This window comes from Aquila chrysaetos, chromosome 23 (assembly GCF_900496995.4).
Source record: "Aquila chrysaetos chrysaetos chromosome 23, bAquChr1.4, whole genome shotgun sequence".
Taxonomy (NCBI): Eukaryota; Metazoa; Chordata; class Aves; order Accipitriformes; family Accipitridae; genus Aquila; species Aquila chrysaetos.
Window position 1 is genome coordinate 18,745,393 of NC_044026.1, and position 17,158 is coordinate 18,762,550.

The 17,158-nt window shown below is 43.2% G+C and overlaps 1 protein-coding gene and 1 long non-coding RNA gene across 2 annotated transcripts in view; one reads left to right on the forward strand and one right to left on the reverse strand.

Moving 5' to 3' along the window:
• Positions 1 to 351: 351 nt before the first annotated feature.
• On the reverse strand, positions 352 to 6,931 carry LOC115334682. Its single transcript, XR_003921219.1, has 3 exons — positions 6,870 to 6,931; positions 6,349 to 6,418; positions 352 to 558 (listed from the first exon to the last, which is right to left on the reverse strand). It is a non-coding gene; the product is annotated as an uncharacterized LOC115334682 (long non-coding RNA).
• A 141-nt stretch (positions 6,932 to 7,072) lies between these two features.
• The window catches only part of EGFL6 (EGF like domain multiple 6), a 42,302-nt gene continuing 32,216 nt past the window's right edge, over positions 7,073 to 17,158 (forward strand). Inside the window, exons 1-3 of the mRNA XM_029999173.1 lie at positions 7,073 to 7,220; positions 13,132 to 13,244; positions 15,395 to 15,487. Coding sequence (XP_029855033.1) covers positions 7,150 to 7,220; positions 13,132 to 13,244; positions 15,395 to 15,487 — 277 coding nt within the window. The 5' untranslated portion in view covers positions 7,073 to 7,149. The remainder of the gene's footprint in view (positions 7,221 to 13,131; positions 13,245 to 15,394; positions 15,488 to 17,158) is intronic.

Here is a 17,158-nt window from a genome sequence, read left to right on the forward strand (position 1 = left end):
ATTGTAAATAATTGCAATCTTTATGACCTGTAAACCAAATGAGAGTAAGTTTTTCCATTATGTGTTATTGACCAGGCAATTTTACTGGCAGTATTTTATGCATGGCTGAAAGCAGCCTGTTAAGCATAGTGATGGTAATCATTTCATATAACTGACAAGGGAAATACAGGGGGATTATTTTGTGTTAGTAAGAAACCTAGTTAATCTCAAAGCCCTATCTCCTTATGGGTTAAAACTATCTTGCGGTATTTTTAATTATTATTTTATACATGTAATACTTGCTTTAAATACAAAAGCAATTTCATACCCATGATAAAACAAGGATTTAATTTCATTGAGATAGAGGCCACTGAGTTGCAGGAGGTGCAATTTAAAATTCTGTGTTTTCTTACCTCCTCTTGCAAAGCCCAAGCCTTTAATGCAATCAGCTGCAAAGCGCTGCAATGTTGTAGCAAGAGCAGAAACAGGCTTGCAGAGTATGTCACATTTTCAGGCTTTTCACTTTGTCAGCATAAGCTCATTTTCACACGTATCTCCATGGAGGACATGATGGTACAGCTGTAGAGATAAAATACTCAAGTCAAGCAGACATAAACCTGATCAGAGGTTTTAATTTGAAATGTCAACAGCTCCATGCCAGTAGTCTGCTTACACACATGCAGTTTAGCACAAACACAGCACTGGGGGGCTCAGGATTTAGTTTGCTGGGCAAGCTCACCACCAAGTTCTCCCCTGCCAGGAGAAAGACATCTTGTTCCCCTGCTCCTCCCTCCCACCTCCAACATGGATGCTGGCCCTGGTGCTCACTGGAGGTCTTACTAAACCAATTTATCTAACTAAAACTGCAGATTACCATTTTTTTTTCCTTCTTTTTTTTTTTCTTTTGTTTTGGATACATTTTAGTGAGTTCCAGCATCGTGTTAGCAGTCAGACAGGCAGCAGTGGGGGCCAGTGATGTTAGTGCGTGGCTAGGAGTCAGGCAAAGGAGGAAATGAGAGGTGTCAGCAGGACAGCCCCCCCCCCCCCCCAAATTCAGAGCTGTTACGTCTGCTCATCCAATTTTGGGAAACTGCATCCTCAGTGGGCAAAGCAGTCCTGTCATGGGGCCTCACCTCAGTCCAGAGATGTCAAACATAGGTAAGTAAAACATAGCTAAGACCCAAAAACTAGGGGCAGCATTTCATGAAACAGTAACAAGACCTGTGTTCAATCTAGCAACAGGATTAATGATTGCCATCCCATTAATTTCCCATTTTGCATTCTAGACCTCAAGAAAATATATAGACAACAGGAGCCATGAGGTCTGCTTTGGAATCAGGATTATATGCAGTAAAAAAGGGGTTTTCTAAAAGCTGAGGGAGATTCCTGTAAGACATGTTATATATGACTCGCGAAGCCCCGGGGCCACTCATGTCAGCGTGGTATGAAACAGCCCCCGTGAGAGCTCAGGGCAAGATTGGGAGGGTGGTCCAAAAACTGCCCATTAGCTTTCACTCAGGAGACAGCCATGACTACAACCTCTATAAATAGCTCCCTAATAAATCACAGGGAATGGAGGAGACCCAGGGCCAGTCCCGTTCCAGCGGGCATTGCTGTGAAATACTACTTAGCAGGGACCACCAGGGCTGACAGACCATGGGGAAGAAGATCATGCCAACTTTTGGGAGCAGCCCAGAAACACAGTGTGTTCCCCTGAGCCCTGCCGCAGGATTTTTCCTCTCATTTGTACAGGTGTGAATGAAGAGTTATTCCACTGAAATTTGCTACTATAAAATAAATACAGATTCACTTGTACAAAATGGCAGTATTGACAAAAATAAAAACATATTCTGCAGATGGCCAAGGAATATACAGAAGTTTGTACTAGGTAGTGTGTTTCCAGAGGATTCCTGCCTCTTCCAGCTGAAATGGTACAAGTGGCACCAAAACCGTACATATTTGCTACGTATATGTATGGCTTACAGCATCCTATCGTTATTTTGGAATTGATTTTTAAAGAAAAACAAAGACATTATAACAGAGTATTACTTGTGTTTATGACTTTACTGACATTGATCAGTAGGCTGGGTCTCCTAATGAGTGAAAAGAAGCAAAACCTTTGTCAGGCAAGAAGTCCTTTATTAGAAAAAAAAATCTCAGAAGCTTTCCTTTTCAGATACCTCTCTTTTAAGTGATAAAGCTCTTTCACATCTTCTCTTTTCTTTCCAAAATTATTTTCTAGTGTTTTTTTCTGCTACACTTTTTTGTGTTGCTGCTCCCTGGAAACAAGTTGTTGTGATATCAGGGCTCTGCAGCTGTGCTAGTGATTATGTGCTGCCATTTATATGTCTATTGCAAAAGCACATTTCTTCTTCATAACTGCCTTTTGGGAAAAATATATATGTATTTTTAAATGCATTGAAATATACAAGCTTAAAATCACACATTTTCCAAACAAATGTCAAAATAACTTAGTTTTTGCAATAAATTTGTAAATATTTTGCATACTCATAAAAATGTATGTTGAAATAACAGACTCCCTGTACCTCATTCTTCAGCTAGTAGTCCCATTTAACACATTAACCCATCAAATGCTTCCTGGCCATGAGCCTGGTAAAAACTGGTATGTGTAAAGCATAGGCTTGGCATTTTGTGTGTCATTTACTCAGTGCAGCCTAGCTCTGTTTGCTGTGATAATCTCTCAGCATTACTGCTTCTTCTGCTTCACCTTCTGCCAGCAGTACTTTTCATACTCAGAGGAATATAGATTATATATATATAACTATATTCTATATATAAATCTGTCACATCAGGAAGTTAAATCGAGCCTGTGTGTTTTGCTTGTAACTGAAAAAAATTCAAAAGTCTAGGTGGAGCCTTTTTATCACCTCACAACTTCTTTTCTCTATTTCTACACACTAGAGATTAAAAGCATGTAGAGATTAGTAGTGTAGAAGGTCAACACTGGCAATTGTCGCTGGGGATAAGGTGGAGCGCGAAATCATAAATGTGTTAAAATATGCTCCACCTTGGGTTTAACAAGCGCTCTGCTCTGGTGGGTTAATGTTGCACCCCACGAGAAAGTAAAATGTTGTAACATCCACAAGCACTTCCAAAAATGGTCTGCAACACACATGCTGTTTTCTCATCTGTTTTTTCAGTAAAAATTACTTTTCTATCTAAAATTATCCCAAATAAGAAGGACTGAAGACTCTTCTCAACTCTTCTGTCTTGTACTACTGTGTCACCGTTTCCACTGCTACTGACAAGCTTTGTAGAAGGCATTCCCAAATTCAGATCCCTCTGACTAGCCAAATTAAAAAAAAAAAACAAGAAACAAACAACAAACAAGAAAACCTACTCTGCAGTTAAGTCTGAACTTTAATGTTAGTGTGTTTGAATGGAAGAAAGAACAAAGACAAGGCAGAAGTCGTATTGAAAGAAACTCTTGGCTTTTTTCCCCTTGTCCTCTGAATGAACTGTCCACAGTATGGACAAGTACAAGTGGTCCTTTGGCAGTTGAGTAAACATTTACAGTGGGCAAACCTGAGTTTGTCTTCCACTGCAAGGCAACAGCGAGGTGGCTTCTACAGCCAGCAAGCGGACGGGCTCCAGACCGTGAGCTGAGCAGAAGCTGCGCTGCTCTAGAGCCAGCTCGGAAGGGACCCTTGGGTAGAGCACAGCAGGGTGGGACATGGAGCATGTGCCACGCTGGCCAGTGTGAACAGAGGAGAGAGATTCAGGTACGAGACTAAAATTTCTCTAGTGTCCCAATAAATCTGCATTTCCTACTGGTAAATCAGCATGCTTAAACCCTGATGGAAATCATGATTTACACGCTGTGGCTCAGGTTGATTACAACAGGTGATTAAAACATTTGCATTCCTGTTATAACCAGGTCAGGCAAGTGTAATTTCAGAACTTTCCCAAAAACATACGTAATAAAAGTATAGTTGGAGCCTTGATCTCTTCTGTGGCAAAGTTACGCATGTAACTTTTTGGATGGTTAAAGCAAAACCAAATTAAAATGGTGTGAATAATATCTGTGTCCTGTTTCACTCCGTCCCATCTTTTCAAGGATGGATCATGACCTGAGACGAGAATTTCTCACCTTGGGAATCATACAGCAAAATGCTGTGTGACAGGGGATCTCAGGAAAGCTTGGTATCTTGCAGCCTAGAAAGGCTAAACAATGCAAATATTAATATCGTAGCAAACATAGTTGTGCTCTATGAAATCCACTGCTCTTATTTCTCTAATTATTGTTCTAAATGAAGGACAGCGTTTCAGGTAATCATTTTATTATCTATCCACAAGTCATTCTTTAAAAAAAAAGAAATATTTTTGAGGAAATAATTATGGCTCATAACAGACTACATGCACTACAATTCAGAACTGAATTCTCTTCTGACCGACAAAACTTGTCCTGAATACCGATCAATATTTTAAGGGCAAGCCCAGCATCAAATGATACATTTGTATCTATTTGTTGGAATAAATGTTTGTAATGAAAACCGTGTGTCTTTGAAAACAGACATAAGTAATTGGAATGCTTTCTACACAGCGCTGGTTTAACTAAAATGGAAAGAGTACTCCTCCCATACAGGAAGACAAGTCTAATGAAGAGAGTTGGAGAGTCTCAAGGTACTACTGCATTTCGGAAAGACAGCAGAACAGCTGCAAACCGGCAATGGCTTTTGTGTCCAGCAGCCAGGGAAAAAAAAAGAAAAGCGTCTTTACCATCCTGTACAGCACATAATCAGCATTGCACATGTTTTTTTTTAATTAGATGTCATTTGAATCCTGGGGCTAAATTTGCCATCTTTTAATGCAGTTTTTGTACAGCTCCACTCTTTAAGGTGACTTAAACTTATTTTGGGTGATATCTGTAGTTTCAGGAGTCAAAAGAAATGAGTGGCAGATGACGGCCTGGCACACACTCAAAACCAAAAGTAGATGGACAATGCAGGAAAACATCTGATTGTTTTAGGACCATTGGAAAAGTTATCTTATTCAAAATGTTTTGATACAACCATTGTGGAAACTCCTGGAAAACCTTTTTGCAGAGATTTTAGGCTGACCCAAATAGTTACCGCTGCTTCAGATACCTGTCTTGAGTGTAGGTGTTGTTATTGCTCCAGAGAGTCACTGCTGGAGTCACTAAAACAGTTGGCATCCCAGGTTTCCTGGACATTCCCATTTCCATGGCAAAGATGACAGAAGAAAAAGCTGGCCAAAGACTTAAAACGCTGAATTCAATATGCCAGCCTACAAACGCTCTCCTGCAGCATTCCTGGCAATCCCTGGGGACCACAGACAGCCAGCGGCACTGACTGTGTCAGCCATCCCAGCCTAACCTGCTGAGGCATGCTTGCTGACACCTGCTGAAGCGAGTGGGGTGACCCATGGCAAGTGACCTTGCAAGAGGCTCTCTTTTCTTTTCCTGCCTTTACCACAGACTTCCTGGGTGATCCCAGGTAAGTCACTTATTCCTCAGCTTTCCGTTCTCTCGGAAAAGGAAAACTAGTCCCTTCAAACCCCCAGCGATGTTCCAGGACTGACCTCACGCTCACAAAGGTCTATGGTGTGATTCAAATGCAAACAGTCAAGAGCAATAAAAGCTTTCCCTATTTTATTTTGTGTTAGACACCTTATCACTGCAATCAGAGCTATTGTAGGTATTTCATCAGAAATTTACCCAGCAAACAATGTTGGCTGGTGGTAGTGGTGGGTACTTTCACTCCAGAATTGTCCTTGTAGGTCAGAATTCTCTCAACTTCAACATTCAAATTTGTTTCAACACTACTTTTATAAATATTTCTGCTTTCTGAATCAACTCACTGATTGTGAACATTACATTGCACCTGGGATTTTTAAGTATGAATTACTACTTCCTTGTGATTACTCAGGTTGTAACCTTCCATCAAGCTGGCCTTTGTAACAGCTGCTCTTTACACTCCCTGGTCTAATTCTAGATGTGTCCAACGCCGAATGGGCTCAGAATCCAACATCCAGATACTTTTGATAAGAACACTAAATCTGACTCGATAGCTCCCGCTTTGTACCAGTGATATGTTGTCTCTGCTGATTCTGGCTGCCCTCTCCATATGCTCAATACAGCGGAGTTGCTTCCAACAGGAACAACTCTCCAGAGCTTGGGATTGGGAAAACTGTGGAAACTGGGAACAGAGTCAATGCTTTTTGACACAATACCCTTTAGTATTTAGCATAAACAGTGTCTAGCAAGTAGGCTAGTGTGAGCATCGGCATGAAAAAAAAAAAAAAAAACCAAACCACACCTTCCTGCTGGGTGCTTTTATAGTATGAGGAAGGCATCAAGGGATGCAACACAGGCAGAACACAGCTTACCAGTATTGCACTGAAAATTTTTTCATTTGCTGGCAAACATCGGTCACATCTTTCCCAAGTTTCTCCATCACTGCAAGAAAAGATAAGAGTTCTTAATTAATCTTGGGGGAATGGGGGAAAAAAAACCGCCTAATACGAAACCCAGCACCCCCCCCACATGCAAGCATTGTCCCGCAGGATATACGGGGCGGGGGGGGGGGGGGCTGCAACACCAAAAGCCGAAGGACCAGCTAGCGAGAAACGAACGCTGTCACCAAACCGCATCAGCAGCTCCAGCAAGAGCTTAGCGCAGGGGCGGCTGCCTCGGCACTTCCCCGCCGTTCGGCCACGGAAGGTCCGGCCGCCGAGAGGCAAGTCCCGACGGTCTCTCAGGGGAAATGTCACCTCCCTGTGAGGGGAACCCACCGCAGAGGTGCCGCGACCGCGCCTGCTCTCGGGACGGGGCTGGGGCGGGGGGGAGACCCGCAGCTCCCCGCCGGGCTACCGCGGCTTTTACCGCGGCTTTTACCGCGGCTCCGCACCCGCGGGGCGGCGTTTCCCGATCTGCGGCCTGCCCTCCTCCCGGCCGCGGCGGCCCGGCGCCCGCCTTTCCCGCCCGCCGCCCCGCTCCCTGTGGGACGCCTGAGGCGAGCGCGGCCGGAGGCGGGCCCGCCCCGCCCCGCCCCGCCCGGGTTATTCATCCCCCGTCCCGCCGCCCGCCCGCCCGCTCTCCGATCCTCCCGCCCCGCCGGCCGGTCAGCCGCCGCCTCAGAGCCGCGGGGCCGGAGCCGGGGACCGGGGCCGGCTCCCCGCGGCCGGGCGATGGTGCCGGCGCCCGGGGGAGCGCTGCTGGCCGCCCTCCTGGCCGCCGCCGGGCTGGCCGCCGCGGGCAGGTGAGCGGGGGCGGCGGGGAGGCGGCGGCGGTCGGGAACCGGGGCCGGGCTCCGCGGGTGTGAGGGAGTGTCTCCTCCACCCGTGTCCGAGGGGCTCGCCCCGGCGGCGGCGGGGCCGTGGGGTACAGCCCGGGCCGATATAGAGAACGAACTGCCGCTGCCTGCAGCGCCGAACGGGGAGCGGGTCCCGCGGCGCCCGGGCTCTGCGGTGCTGAACGCCGTTCGGCGCAGGGGTAAGGCTTTCTGGCTGGCCCGGGTGCCGCTTCTCTTGCAGCGGTCACACCAAAGCCCCGGGGCTTTTTTTTCCTCTGGTAAAAAAAAAAAAAAATGGTAATTTCAGGGCGCTGGTGAAGATCCAAACGATGCGGGCAGCTGCACCACGTACGGAAAGGTGCGAGCTGCGCTCGTCTTTGGGTTGCTCGTGCGAACAGATGCTTTAAAACCAGCCTGCCGTGGCAGCTGTTGTGTTCTGCAGAGACAGGTACGCCCCAAACAGAATGAGATTTTGAGTGGGGATAAATAAAACTGTTTGCTCCAGGTGAAGCCCTTCCAGTGTTCTCCCTCCCAGTTCTCCAGAAGCAAAGAAAAGGCCACAAGTGCTGTGGCAAAGGAGTAGCTAGTAAAAGGAGAATTCACAGCAGCTGGAGATGAAGTCTGCAAGATGTTGTGTGGTTTATTTGCTTAGTGTCAGATTTGCGAATGGGAATGTTTATGATCAACAAGTGGCAGTGTGTTGTTCCAGCACATGCAGGGCTATCAAGTGGTCAGCTCCTCAGGAACTGGAAGTTTATGAACTCCAGACCTGCTCTTACGGAAAACACATTTGCTCTCAAAGCAGATCTCTGTTTAAATACTTGTGTTAGTTATTTCTTGATGTTGCGTATTTGCATTTCAAACACTTCGAAAGGTGTCAAACCGTAAAAGAAGAGCTTTATCTCCTTCTAGACCAAAGTATGGCCTGGAGTTAGCTGAAGCCAAGAGTCATATGTTTGGTAAAAGTGATATTTCACAGTAAGTCAGGAAACGTATGGGAAAGCTACAACTGCTGTAAGACTGATTGCTTTACAGCATGTCTTGTCCAAGTTGATGTTGGATGATGGTGATGGCATCTCTCTTTTCCACTAAGACTGTCACTCTGCCTTTTCCGTTGGGAGGAAGGGGAAAGAAGAGATTTTCAAACATCTTGATGGAAGTCGTGGATGACAAGGGATCCTAATTTAAGAGGACAAAGAAATCCTATCTGCTCTGAATGGCTAGGAAGGAGGAACAGGAAACAGTAAAAATTAGAATCAGTTTTGAAAGACTGAATTAATTATGATTGGTTTTGTCTCTCAGAAGTATAGCTTTCATACCTGGACTTTTAACTTTTCTGCTCTGAGCACTTTCTTTAAGGAGTTCCGTGGGCACGTGAAGCCTGACAGAAGAAACTTCTGCAAGCCCAAGCTAAACTTCATTTGGTGTTTTGGGAGGGACTCACAGTGAAGCAGGACTGTTGTCATGTCCAGTGCCTGAAACTGGCTGATGGGATATCTAAGACAGTTATTAGAAGAAAATAGGTGACACTTTTTTGGTTTTATTTGATATGACTACAGGTGAACTTTTCTCCAGAAGGAAGTCATCCTTCAAATAAAACTCTGTAAAAACAAACAAACAAACAAAACCAAAAAAACCAACCAACCAACACAACAAAACCCCCTATGCCTTCATTTGGCAAACTGTTCCAATGTATCTCTGTGTGACATACACTCCCAATAGAGTTTTTAGAAATTTCTTTCAAATTGCTAAGTGGTGAGATACCATATTTTTGTCCTTCTGAATACACCAGTTGGTCAAAATTTCAGGTTTGGTGCTGGTTGTTTCTTGCTAGCAACAATGCCCAGAATTTTTTTCAGAGGAAAATGAAAGAAATGGATAATATCCTATCTTTGAAATTATTTGGAAGCTGCTAATAATATAATTGAGACCTTTCCTCCATCCCCCCCCCACACCGCCCCCAGCAGCAGGCAGCTATTGTGTGCACAAGAGCTGACCGAAAGCATCCTGTAGAGATCTTATGGAAACAGTGCACTAAATGTATACAGCAGCTGTGTCTTGAAGCAAAAAAAAAAAAAAAAAAAAAAAAAAAAAAAAAAAAAAAAAAAAAAAGTAGGTAAAAGCTCATAAATGTTCCTTCCCAGAGCAAACTTTAGGAAAAGACAGAATATTGATAGGACCTGAAAACAAAGAACTGTATTAACTTAAACCATACCAGACTTTGTTATCTACCTAGCTGGTTAAATCAGGTTTTTGAAGACTTGTTCACTCATCCTCTGCAGCTGCTACTGTCACATAACTGTTCAGGCAGGTCTTACGCCACTCATGATCACTGGTCAGGAGAACACGACAAGTAACTTTTTTCACTGTTGGGATTTTTACTTCTTTTTATTTTAGCTGTTACTGGTAAAATGGCTGCTAGTGAGGATTATAGTCCAGCACAGCTATCAGCCCAGTTATTATATTTGAAATTTTTGACTGCCCATTGGTATAGAAACATTTTTAGTAGCTTGGATTTGGCCTAGGTCATAAACTAATTTTGAGAAAATGATGCAATGTAAAACTGTTTTCTTATTTTGTAGAATGAAACAACAAAGCGGGGGTAAGGGGTGGCAGGGACAGAGTGTTGGACAAGTAAGTCCCAACATTCAGGTGTGCTTTATTCCCCCCTTTTCACCCATTATTGTACTTGTAATATTTTCCTTTGCAGTTGTTTGTGCATTTAAGCTATTGGGGATATCAGTCCTACCCTATCAATCAACTTCGCTCTGCTGAAAGATCTACCTAGCCAACTGATCAGTGGAGCAGGTGAACTTTCTGAACATGTTTTATTGTAAATACATGTTTTCTTTTTTAAATATCAAATTGAGTAAATCACTGCAAGAAGTCAAAGGTACTGTGTAGTAGTTTAAGGTCTGTCCTCCCATCACACACCAGATTTATTCTGTCTGCTGCTCACGCTGCTGTAGGTATAGAGTTTTATACTTACCTGGTCCTGGCCAGTACCTGAATGCTTTGCTCTGAATTGGTCCAACTTCTTTTGGGACAGGATTTGTAATCTTCATATTATGCCAGAGAGGAATAATTTTTTTCAGCAGCAGCTGAATGAGTGGGATGTCACTTCGTTCAGGCCTATGTTTGTATCATTACAGGCAACATTAGATCTTTATCAGTTTGTGAAAGAGACTGTGTATCTTAAAATTAGGTGGGAGTTGTTCCCCTAGTTCTTCAATGCTCTTCAAGACTCTCACCCCTCTTGTGGCTGTGTTCGTACTCTTGTATCCCCCCCAGAGGATTAATGGACAGCAGCACAAGAGCAGATGGATATAAATTGGCCTTTCTCTTAAAAAGCTCTTCTCTCTCTCTTTTGGAGCTGCCTGACATGTAGTAGGAAGCAATCAGATCCCCTCTCAGCTTTTGGTTTGTTCAACTGAAGCCAAGTTCTTCTCATCCTCTGTAAAATAGGTCATTCTTCATAGCTTTTATCATCATATATACCATATATAATTCACATTTCTCCACCATGTACACAATACAACCTGATACAGCAGCAGTAAAACTTTCCTGGAATTTTAACTGAAACACCTGAGAGTCCTACTTATTTTATAATGGTGCTATTGGCTCACAGTGATCCTGTGACAGCTAATAACGGCCAGCTCGCTCTTTCTGTCACCTCAGCTAAGGAGGCCTTGGCTTACTGTAGAAGTTCTTGTTATTCATCTTCAAGGTTCTTTGCTAAATGCCATCCTACTGGTTTCAGCAATGTCATGGCCGCATAACATTCATTACTCCTCTCCTGCCTGGGCACCCTGAGCGGCTCAGTCTGCCACTTGTTACCGTTAGCACCAGTGCTGTAAGCTGCTGGCTCTCGGAGGACAGAGTTCTTTTTGCTAGAAATGCGGAGACCGCTCTTGCCACTGACCTGCACAGCGATCTGACCTGCACAGTCTACCTTTTCTTGCCTTTCTTCTTCAGTCACATATTTAGGCTGCAGGTTCTTCAAGGCCAGGTATTGTTTGCACACTGAGCAGATAAGTGATAAGCACAGAAGGCTTCTAGGTACTCCCTGTGAAATCCTACATGAATATCATATAGGGAGGGATTGGAAGCGTCCTGTGCCTCCAGTCTGCATTACTTCTCCCCCAACATTCAGGAGGGTCCCTGTGACATTCTCCTGGAAAGGATCTGCCTGCCTGAAAGGATCTCCTCTTTTTAAATTTCTTTCTTTTGCACAAAACGCTGAACTCCTGACAGCAATAGCTGAGCTGATGGCTCGTGGTTCTTCACAGGTTGGAGGGACTAACCTGGCAAAACTGGTTTTCCTCCCAGATTTTGGGATCCAGGTGGGCTGTCAATGATCTAGTTGACTTTCTCACTGCCAAAGGTAGGCTTTAACTTGATGCTCATTGTGGAAGTCAGAACAAGTGAAAGACCTTGTCCGGGGCAGTATCTATAAAGTTCAGCTGTGTTCATTTTAATTGGAGTTTTATGGAACATTTCCCAGTTTTAAGACAAGTTTGTACTGAAATCTTGTAAGATATCATATACTTTGTAAAGACACTTTCATTTGATTTTGAATTATTAAATAAAACATTACTGAATAAGTTTGTCTTCCTGTGAAAATGAGCACCTTTTGGAAAGTAATGAGATCCTGCTTCCTCCAAGCTTTAGGCATTTAAACCTTCCAGGGGAGTCATAGCACTATCCAGCTGCATTCAAGGGAATTTTCTGGGATGTAAACAGAATATACGTTTACTATCCAGGTGAATTCAAGGGCACTTTCTAGCATGCGAGGAGAACATTATGTGCAAAGCACTGCTGTAAGGTGATAAAGCAATGCCTTTATTGTGCATCAGACTAAAAAAATGCCAAAGTTCCTTTTCCATTTTTTTCCCCACCATGGGGATGTTTGTTGCTGCATATTGTCCCCCTCAATACCCCAAATCCCTGACTATGAAGCTCTCGCAGATAAGGTATTTTCTGTGTGAGAAACACCACTTTGGACTCTTTGAAGAAAGTGCATTTTAAATTATGGCCTGGAAAAAGCAGTGGGGACAGAGGAGTTTGGATAAACAAGAGAATTTCATAAAGGGGACAGGCATGTGGTAATGGAGAACTTAAGTTTAACAGCAAGCAGAGGGAGAAGAGAACTGGAGTCACAGCACCCGGTGCAGCATAGAGTAGGTCTAAAAGACTTACACAGTTGTAGATTTCCATCAGATTTATAATTTTGGCTACTAATGTTGCAGGTTTTCCAACTCTTGCACCTGTTGATCTGCGCAGTGACTTTGAACCCTCTGGGCTTATTGGCAGATTAAATTAACATTAATTTGTATGGTCAGGCAGTCCTGTGCAACCAGAATGCACAGGACTGCACTTAATCAATTTGCACGCATGCAGTGGCTATGAACCTGCAAGTCAGTAGCTTTTATGGGGCTGACTGATGTTCAGAAAGCCGCTTTTCTGTAGAATCAGTATTTCATCATCCAAAGCAATAGCGCTGTCAGGTATAGCATCATATATTTGATCCAAATTCTTCACATGACGCAAGCTAGAGCAGCCCCATTGACTTCACCGATACTAAAAATGACTTATTCTAGCAGGGGACCTGGCTGTGTTCTTTGCCTTTCCCATGTTTCTCATTAGAAAGGATTTAAGTTGCACAGTTAATTTGTTGCAGGTGGAACGTTCCCGTCTCCCTTGTTTCTACAACCAAATGCAACTTTGCATTCCTGTCTAGGAACACTGCCCTAGGTTTGGTGAAATGAAAATGCCTGATGGTGGATAAAACATAAGGGAACTGTACAAAGGAGTATACGGAGCAATGGATTAAAGTACGTTTGCCTGCTGGAGCTAGTGTTTATCCTTCCTTACGCAGCTCGAGAGCTCGTGGGCAGCTGGTGGCTGTGAGCCAGCCTGGGGTGTGTCGCTATGGTTCTAGGTTGGATTGCTGTTATGGCTGGAAAAAGAACAACAAGGGCCACTGCGAAGGTAACATTAACACTTTATGCTTGTTTCCTCTCCACGGCGGTGTACTTGGTACTAATAAAGGGATTTCGTATGTCTGCCAGAAGTTACAGAAAGGAACCTTCTGAGGAGTGAAATCTCTTAACTCTGTGAGAGAGTGAATAAAACATGTTTGAGAGACCACCTCCTCAAAAAAGCAGAGCTTTGGGTAAATAACACCAAACCACAAAATACATATTCAAAAATTTGTAGGTCTGGAAGGGACCGTCTGTTCTAACCTCCCGCACAGCCCTGGTCAGTGCCTATACTGTTACAGCTGTCAAGTAAGTGCAAAAAATGCAGTGTTTTCTAATGCTATATATGGACCCCTAAAATGGTTTTCTATCAGTTGGTATCCTTTATCTTCAGAGTACACAGCCTCTGAGAACCAGAAGGTTTTAACTTTCTAAAAATATAAATAAACCCCGAGCAATAAGTGCACCTGGCTTGAGCTTGGGTAGCCAGCCGGCATTCTGGTCTGTGGATTGTTGGCTTAATGAAGACTCCATGACTCTTAAGACATTTCTAATTTGTAAAAGGTCTACAGATCCTAAGGAGAAGGTGATGTGGAATCTCTCTCTAGTTGTACTTGGGCAAAACACAACAAAATCATAAAATACGTGTTTTAGGAATCTTTGAGATATTGCACCTGTTGTCCCAGAGAGTTTGGCATTGTATATGTGGTGAATTTGATTAGAGGCTTAGGGTTATTCATTGCTGAAAATCAACATACGGGTATCTAAAAGGGTAAGATGCCAAAATATCTCTGCTCTGTATATATAGCATGTCAGTTTAAAAAAGGAAAAAGTGATGAATACCATTATTAATATTTCTGCATTGCTTAATAGCACCTTAGTTTTGAGGCAAATGAACACCTGGGGGGACAACTGGCAAATGTAACTTTGATCAGCCAGTGCAGTAGGTTGTCTTATTTTAAAGCAAGAGGTTGCTTTCATACTATAACACAGTTTTCATAAACTTTTAAGATTCTTCTTTGGCACATTACTTTAAGCCAACTATGATGTAATTCTGCACTGTAAATCCAGATGCAGCGGTGTTCTCTGCTTCAGTGCTGAAACTCAGCTGGTCTTGCAGTATCACATGTTGCATTCAGGGATAGAGGTAGTGTAGAAAAATGCCTTATTCTGCAGAGTTAGAGGATCAGTATGTCTGAATGAATCTTTAAATGTAGGGAAGATATTTGAATTCAGAAGTACAAATTTTAATTATGAATTTTACTATATAGTAACTAACACTGTGACTTTCCTATTTCCTACAGTTTGCCTAGCAGCTTAATTACACAAGGTAGCGAGATGTACATTCTGGTGCATGCTCTTTTGCTGTTTTTCCAGAGCTAGTACTGATTTAAGTGCATGTTTGGTTTGCTTTTTCCTGAATAACCCTCATGTTGACAATCACATTGACTTTAGACGCCTGAAGCCTTATAAAAGTCAGCATTTAACTACTGACTAATGATCCAGAGCGCTGAGAGTTAGAAAATTTTTACTTTTTAAAGCATCCAGGCTAAGCATAGCCCTCTCAAATCATTGTAAACCTGATGCAATTATACTTATTGGGTTGTGTGGTAAGGATAGTTGCCTGATCGTTTGATAGATGTGCTCTGAATGTTCCATCATGGGATGGACACATTCCTCAGCTGTAACTGAGGAGATCCAAGACTGGAAAACTGCTGCAGGGTAATGTGTCTCCTTTGGCTGCAGAAGAGTGCTGCTACCTCTTTGCTACTCCAGATGCCAAGCATAGCAAGTCAAGCTGCTGGCTCGCTGGTTTTCACACAGGCTACTTAAAAACAGGAAAAAGGCAAGAGTACAAAACTAAATGTGAATCATAAGCATGGCAGAAAAAGCATAAGGGAGAGAGCTAAAAGGAGTCCCTTCTTCTCCAGGTCTTTACAAATCTGGAAAAGCATGCACTCATGTAATCCATGCTAGTGTCACTTTTCTCAAGCAGAAATCAAGTGCTGATCAGTAGCTACCATGCCCAAACTAGAGGGAAAAGTATGGAGGACATTGAACTTGTGCAATAAGTTTTTAGGCAACTAAGTAGGGCAAAAGTTCTCAGAGTATTTCTAACTTTTTCTTTTTCTCTCTCCTTTCTCTGCCTGACTCCGCCAGCTATCTGTGGACATGGCTGCAAGTATGGCGAGTGCATGGGACCAAACAAATGCAAATGTTTCCCTGGATTTACAGGGAAAACCTGTAATCAAGGTTTGTGCACATGGGGATATTACTCCAGAAAGCAGACTGTTCGTGTTCTGTCTCCTTATCTCGTACTATGTGTCATCTTGCAAAATAGTAAACCAAGATATTTTCTTGTTTACATAGAAAAGCTTAGAGTTGAAGGCTCTTGCATCTCCAGCATCCCAGGCAAGCTCTAAGCCTCCTTCAGCACACAGAAGTTTGAACCTATATCACGTATCTCCTGTGGGCTGATGACAAGGGCAAACTGTCATATTTATAGTCAGAGGATTAAGGCATGGAGACATTTTATAGGAAATTATTAGAAGAGACAGGAGTCAGATCCAGAACCCGTGTTATTTTCTTAACTAGCAACCCATGTTAATTTCTTAACTAACCTTTTCATCAGAAAGACATGTAACTATGTGCTAGATGTGTAATTTCTCAAGCTGCCTGGGCCAATGCCATTTGTTTGCATATGCTGATTGGTATTTCTGAGAACCAGAATTGGGGGTCTTTAGAATTGCATATTCAGAAACTTTGAATGCGCCACTGCCTTCATAAACTTGCAATTAGACATGGAAATATTTCGGCTAACACGTTGGTGAGAACTGAGCTTTTTTTCTCTGTTCTGATATATGAGACCCTTGTGTTGGATCAGATGAAAGGAGCAGGTCACTGTGCGTGGAGAGAGGCAATCCTACTGCAGTGCAGATGAGTGAACTGCAGGTGCTGTGAGAGAAGCATGACATAAAGGCCACACAAATGGACAGGTCTATCCTTGCTACCTTCCTGAGCACCTGCAGCCTTTGCTTGAAAACATTGCATTGACATACTAAAGACATTTTTCAGAGTCAAAACAACCCATTTATTACACAATATCTTTCAAACAGTATACTATAAAGCTATACTGTTAAGTATTTTGGAAAACTCCATCTTCTACGCTTTTGATGTTGCTCACAGGGAAAGAAGTCGATTCCTCAGTAGCACTAAGAGAGAGAGGTAAATGAAACAACAGCCCTGGTTGTGTGTAATAGATACGTAGGTACCTCTAACAACTTCAGCCTCTAAATCCAGAAGTTTAATCTCAAAAATGATTTCGCAGCTTAAATGTTACCAAAAGGCAACAGAGAAGCCCTCAGCTTTTAGGTGTTTTCTGTGCAGTAACTCCTGATGCATTTGATATGCCCTGCGTAGGCAAGCAGATCAGTTCTGCGCACTTGCAGTAGTTTCAGAGTCTGGGGCTTGGTGGAAGCACCGCACAGAACTACACGTGCAAATAGCCTGTTAGTTCCCTGGGCTGTTCTACCTTCTGAAGCATGGCCAGGAATTTTTTAGTAAAGTGGTGGCTGGCACAGGCCAGAAATGTCCCAGAGCTATTTCAATAGTATAGCCATATAGGTGGTCATGTTCCAGCAGCCAGGAATGCTCAGAGCCATTTTTAATTTACTGGCAGATGTAGTCTTGCTCTGTCCTTAGAGCAGAATGCCCTGCTGAGGCAAGCTCAACATGAGCTAACTGAAGTAACAGGGATAAGACGACTGCATTAGTCTGCCACCAAGTATGAGCTAAATTAGCCTTATCTCTGTAGGTTCTCTTTCAGAGCTGTATATCCTATCTGTGCATTACTGTGCATTGTGCAAGATAGGTGCAGCTAAGCACTTTTGAAAATGTATGGTCTAAGTGGAATAACTTTTGTTC